Consider the following 5,223-nt stretch of genomic DNA (forward strand, 5'->3'; position numbering starts at 1 on the left):
GAGCCACCATGTGGTTGCTGGGAATTGAACTCAGGACCTTTGGAAGAGCAGGCAATGCTCTTAAACCACTGAGCCATTTCTCCAGCCCCTTGTTTTTGTTTTTTTGAGATAGGATTTCTTTGTGTGACCTTGGCTGTCCTAGAACTAGCTCTGTGGACCAAGCAGCCTTGAACTCTGATCCAGCTGCCTCTGAGTGCTGAGTGCCACCATACCCGGCACAAAAGCATTTCTTAATTTCAAAATTTATAGTCTAAAATCCCGACTAATAAAACTTTAAGCAGAACAAAACCAAGTAGACGTTTCTAGACCTATTTTTTCCCGAGTTCTCCCATACAGTACTAAAAGCATCTGAGCACAGGGCACAAAGGCAGAGAGACTGAGGTCCCCCACCCCGATGATAACTCAGTGTCACAGCATCTGAGCACAGGGCACAAAGGCCGAGACTGAGGTCCCCCCGCCCCGGGAAAATTCAGTGTCACAGCACACTGCAGAGCACTACTCACAAGCTCTCCCCAAAGTTGCCGGGCTCCAGGAAGCCAGTAAGATTTTCTTCCTTCCCCTTGAGGAGCTAGGATGAAAGGAGCGCCTTAGATTACATGCCACCAACTCTTTATTCAGAAAGCATGCTTATTTCATTGCTTACAAACCTTTTTTTCAAAAAGTTTCCTAATATAGGGTTTCCAGAAATGCTCCTTGATTCCCTTTGCCTCCAACACCAGGCCGTCGTGTAAGGAGCAGAGCTTCTCAATGACACAAGGTGGGTCAGAGGAAGGCTTAGAATCCTTAGGGTGGCAGTCCTCTGATGAGCCTATGATGTATGAAATCACAGAACAGAGACAGGTCAGCATCAGTTAGCTAACATAAATATTCATGAGTCTGCTCAGGATATGATTGGCATGTGTATCTAATTTATATATGCCTCAGAAAATGAAGAGAGAGCTGTATATGTAGCATCCCCAGTATAAACAAACAAACAAACAAACAAAAAAGGGCACTTTATCCCAGACACATTGCCTCACAATACTCCAGTGGCCAGACTGTTGTGAACTGGAAGGACAGCCTGAGCTATAACATCCTGTCTCACATAAAGAGATGACTACTCTCTTTTAATACTTTAAAAAATTAAATACTTTTTTAAATGGAAATGAACAAAGTACATCACCACTCAAATGATTTGTTATGTGACTATAGATTGTTAGAAAACTTTTTAAAAAGTTGTTGCAAGAATATCTAAAAAAAATAAGAACTGTATTCTGCAAATGAGCTTTACATTCAAATTTTTAAAAATCCACTTAACAAATCACATAGTTCTGCCGGGTGTGGTGGCGCACGCCTTTAATCACAGCACTCAGGAGTAGGCAGGGTGGATCTCTGTGAGCTCAAGGCCAGTGTGGTCTACACAGCGAGATCCACAACACCCAGAGCTTCAGAAACCTGTCTCAAAAAAACAATCATCATTGTCATCATAATAAATTATTTTATTTCATATAATAAATTATGTATTAATATATAATACACAACTATATTATATATTTATGTTATTATATACAACAATATGTATTATTATATGTAACAATAATATGTTATTATTGTTATTATTAATTACCCAATTCAGGCTGGTGAGATGGCACATCAGGTAAAGCCCCACTTCCAAGCCTCACACCCTGAGTTTGGTCCATGACAACTGATTCCCTTCAAGTTGGCTTCTCACATGTGTGCTGTGCTGTATACATGCCTCCTCCCTGACCCACCACTAAAATGTAACAATTGTTTTAATTACACAGCTTAAAAATTATCCACTTTGACTTGATTATATTAGATGTATTTATATTCATTTACAGTGTACTTTCATAAGAACACAAAATTTTCAAAGAAAATTAAAGGAGGTAAAAATAGAAGAAAACATAAAACATCAAATGGAAGCAACAGCTACATCATAGGACTAGGGTGCCGTGCCATGGACTCAGTTCCTAATGAAAGGAAGAAGGAAAGGAGTGCAGAAAGGGTAAAGGTCAAGTTTTCCTTGTCCAAAATGCTTGGACCAGAAGGTTTAGAATGTAGACTTGAATTTCGGATATCTGCTTCATCTTTATTAGAACATGCATAATCTAAAGAATCTTAAATGCAATCTAAAATCTTATTTTTATTTTGTTTTTCTACTTTTTTCTTTGTTCTATAAACTGAAGATAACACGCAGGTAAGGCACGCAATCCGGCATGGAATCTATCTGCAGTCCTAATCTCAAACCTTCTGAGCAGCAGGTAATTACAGTAGCTAACTCCCTAATTCTGAAATCAACCCTGGGAGATAGGGAAGTTGAAATTCTAATTGAAACCATGCCAAACTGACAATCAGAATTCTGCCACGGTGTTCTTCAAACAGAGTCAGCGGTACCTGATATATATAGTATATCTAGTAGACTACACACCCTCGGTATTCACACGTACGGTTTATAGCAATGACATCATTCAGGGCCTGATGTAAGCATTGCCGGAATGAGTGTGACTCTCATACCTGTCACCTAGAGGATAAGGGTTTGTTATTTTAGAATTTTATTTTCCAATAGCAAAAGAAGTGAAATGATATTCTTTAAGTAAATTCTTTTTTGCTACCTGGAGTGCACAAAACTCACTAACAGTCAAAAGTACTACCGTAACTTTAGAGTGATCTTTGATACACTCCGTTTCTAAGTTCTTTTTTTTCAATGTCTTTTTCAAAAGCTTCTGAAGTTCTCACTTAAGACTAAATGATATTTTAGTGATGACATTTGCTTGTGTTTTTAAAGGGGGAGGGTTAAGGACTGGAGTGATGGTTCAGCAGTTAAGAGCACCGGTTACTCTTTCAGAAAACCCAGGTTCAATTCCCAGCACCCATGGTTCACAGCCATCTGTAAGTCCAGTCCCACGGGATTTGACACTCTCCTTCTGGTTAGCCTCTGAGAGCACAGGCATGCATGTGGTACACAAACACACACGTGCAGACACAACACTCATACGCACAGGAAGAAAAATAAAACTTTAGAGAAATGCAGATGTGCTGACTCTTCAGTCTAAGTACTCTGACAGCTCCACTGTGAAGTTCCGATACTCGGTCCTCTGATGCTAGCAGACCTAGATTTGCGGAACAATTCCCAAGAGTAAAATCCTGTGGAAACATGGGCTGTCAAATGTTTCACAAATAAACTTACCTTTGAAATTAGGGTTCACGAGCTCTTTGCGATTAGAACACTGTAGAGCGTTTCCATAAACTAGATCTAACGCACACAGCAGAAGGTGGTAAGAGTTCACCAGATCATCACTAATCATGGGGAAGTTGCCTATAGGGTTACAGAAAGTCACAGAATTACACTGGCATCCACTCTACAATAGTTCAAAATAATCTCTTTCATTATGAGTGATAAAGTGTTTTGGAAAATTTACATTTTGGGGGACTGATATTTTAATGTATGTCTAAGAATTCAATGAAAACTAAACTTTACTTAAATTCAATACACATTTCATAGGCATCTATTAAGTAGCTAGTAACTCACTAAAACTAATTATTACTGCTCTGGTCTTTGGATTTCTGAACACACAAAAATTTATCAACTCTCTTAAACTTTCTACTGAAAATTACTAGAAATACTTAGAGGTAAACCACTGGAAAATGGTGTATGATTTTTTTTCATATACATACTCTAGAGAAGAAAGCGTTTCTTCAGAGCCCTAATGGTAACATTATAAAATGCTTTTCTATATGGTAATAAACATTTATACACATTAATCCAACAGAACAGGAGTACAGACATTTGACTCAGCAGCCACTATCCCAAGGGTAACTGCCAATGCTTGTAGCAGAAAAGTAAACATAGCCCGAGCCGACAAACTCGCCCTTTGTGCAGTGCTGGCTTAAGAATACTAAACAACTCCATAGAAATTGCTAGCAATTGTCTGTCTAAAAACTGTTGCCATACCTCTGCATTTTCATGCATACTGCCGACCCAAAGGCATGAACCACACTTCCACACATAGTGTGTACTAAGGTATGCATCACCCACCACCCACGCTTGGTTTTGTCTCATTGGGTCTATCTTAGACTTTCCTCTTTTGCTTCCTTCCAAAGAAAGTTACCACCTACCTTAGGTCTCTGGATATATGATTCTTTTTCTTTAGAGGATACTTTAAAGCAAAAAATAAATAAATAAAAGCCTGCTGCTGCCAGAAAGGCAAATGAATACTAAGAGGTTAAACTCTGTATTGATATACTCCAGCTTACTTGCTTGCCTATAGTATAAAAGGTCAAATATTAAAAATCTACTCCTATTCTTGTATATAAACTAGGAAGCCACACCCACTGGTTATAAGCTACAAAGCCACCACTGGCAAGTCTAAACTTGTTCCTGTGTGCACTTGCAACGGAGGACAAGAACAGCAGCACTGTAACTCCTAACCAAAGGCTGAAATGCCCGACAGAGTATGTTCTAGTTGAAATTCTAGGACAGTCTCCACACGGAAAAGTTCTCACTTCAGACCCTGGCCTTACAATGGACCTTACTACACAGGCTATTTTATTGTTTAATTAAGAGGTAACAAAAAACGGAAAGACTTAACTGCTAGATTTGGCTTACTTGTCCAGGAATGTGACTTTATGAAAACAGGAAGTGATCTTCTGCTCAAAAAGCCCTTCGTGTGACAGCTCAAACTTGTCACTTGCCATACCAAATCCACAAACATACAAATAACTAGCTTATTATTGGGAATGAGATCATCTAAAATGTCCATATGCTGCATGCTCAGTCTATCTTCCCTACAAATAAACCCAACACTGAATGAAAACAACTAAGTTACCCACGAGAACTGATCCAAGCACACCACAAAGTCACTGAGCTGTGCTGTGCACCTGAACGCAGTACTTGGAGGCAACAGAGACTCCCAGAAACTAAGTGTGGCGTCTCCTGCCTAACTGAGACACTGCCATCATTTTAATAGTCCTTATGCTAGCAAATACATTTGCTCCGAAGAACACAAAATAGATTAAAATCCTAGTTGCCAGGCAGCTATCCAATACAATCAATAAAATTACTATCATATGTAATATCAGTCATACAAACTAACATGGCAACCTTCACAGAAAGTTTATATGCATCTAAACTTTTATTTTATGCCACTGATTTATGTCACATTTATTTTTTTTTCTTTTTCGAGACAGGGTTTCTCTGTAGCTTTGGAGCCTGTCCTGGAACTA

The 5,223-nt window shown here is 38.9% G+C and overlaps 1 protein-coding gene across 2 annotated transcripts in view; it reads right to left on the bottom strand.

Moving 5' to 3' along the window:
• Positions 1–5,223, bottom strand: part of Rbl2 (RB transcriptional corepressor like 2) — a 53,499-nt gene that overhangs the window by 40,083 nt on the left and 8,193 nt on the right. For both annotated transcript variants that reach the window (XM_026777286.1, XM_005369600.3), the window contains exons 5-7: positions 3,188–3,316; positions 648–808; positions 504–568 (exon numbers count right to left, since the gene is read on the bottom strand). In XM_026777286.1, the coding sequence (XP_026633087.1) occupies positions 504–568; positions 648–808; positions 3,188–3,316 (355 nt within the window). The remainder of the gene's footprint in view (positions 1–503; positions 569–647; positions 809–3,187; positions 3,317–5,223) is intronic.

The sequence above is a fragment of the Microtus ochrogaster genome, unplaced genomic scaffold, assembly GCF_000317375.1.
Source record: "Microtus ochrogaster isolate Prairie Vole_2 unplaced genomic scaffold, MicOch1.0 UNK54, whole genome shotgun sequence".
NCBI classification, from domain to species: domain Eukaryota; kingdom Metazoa; phylum Chordata; class Mammalia; order Rodentia; family Cricetidae; genus Microtus; species Microtus ochrogaster.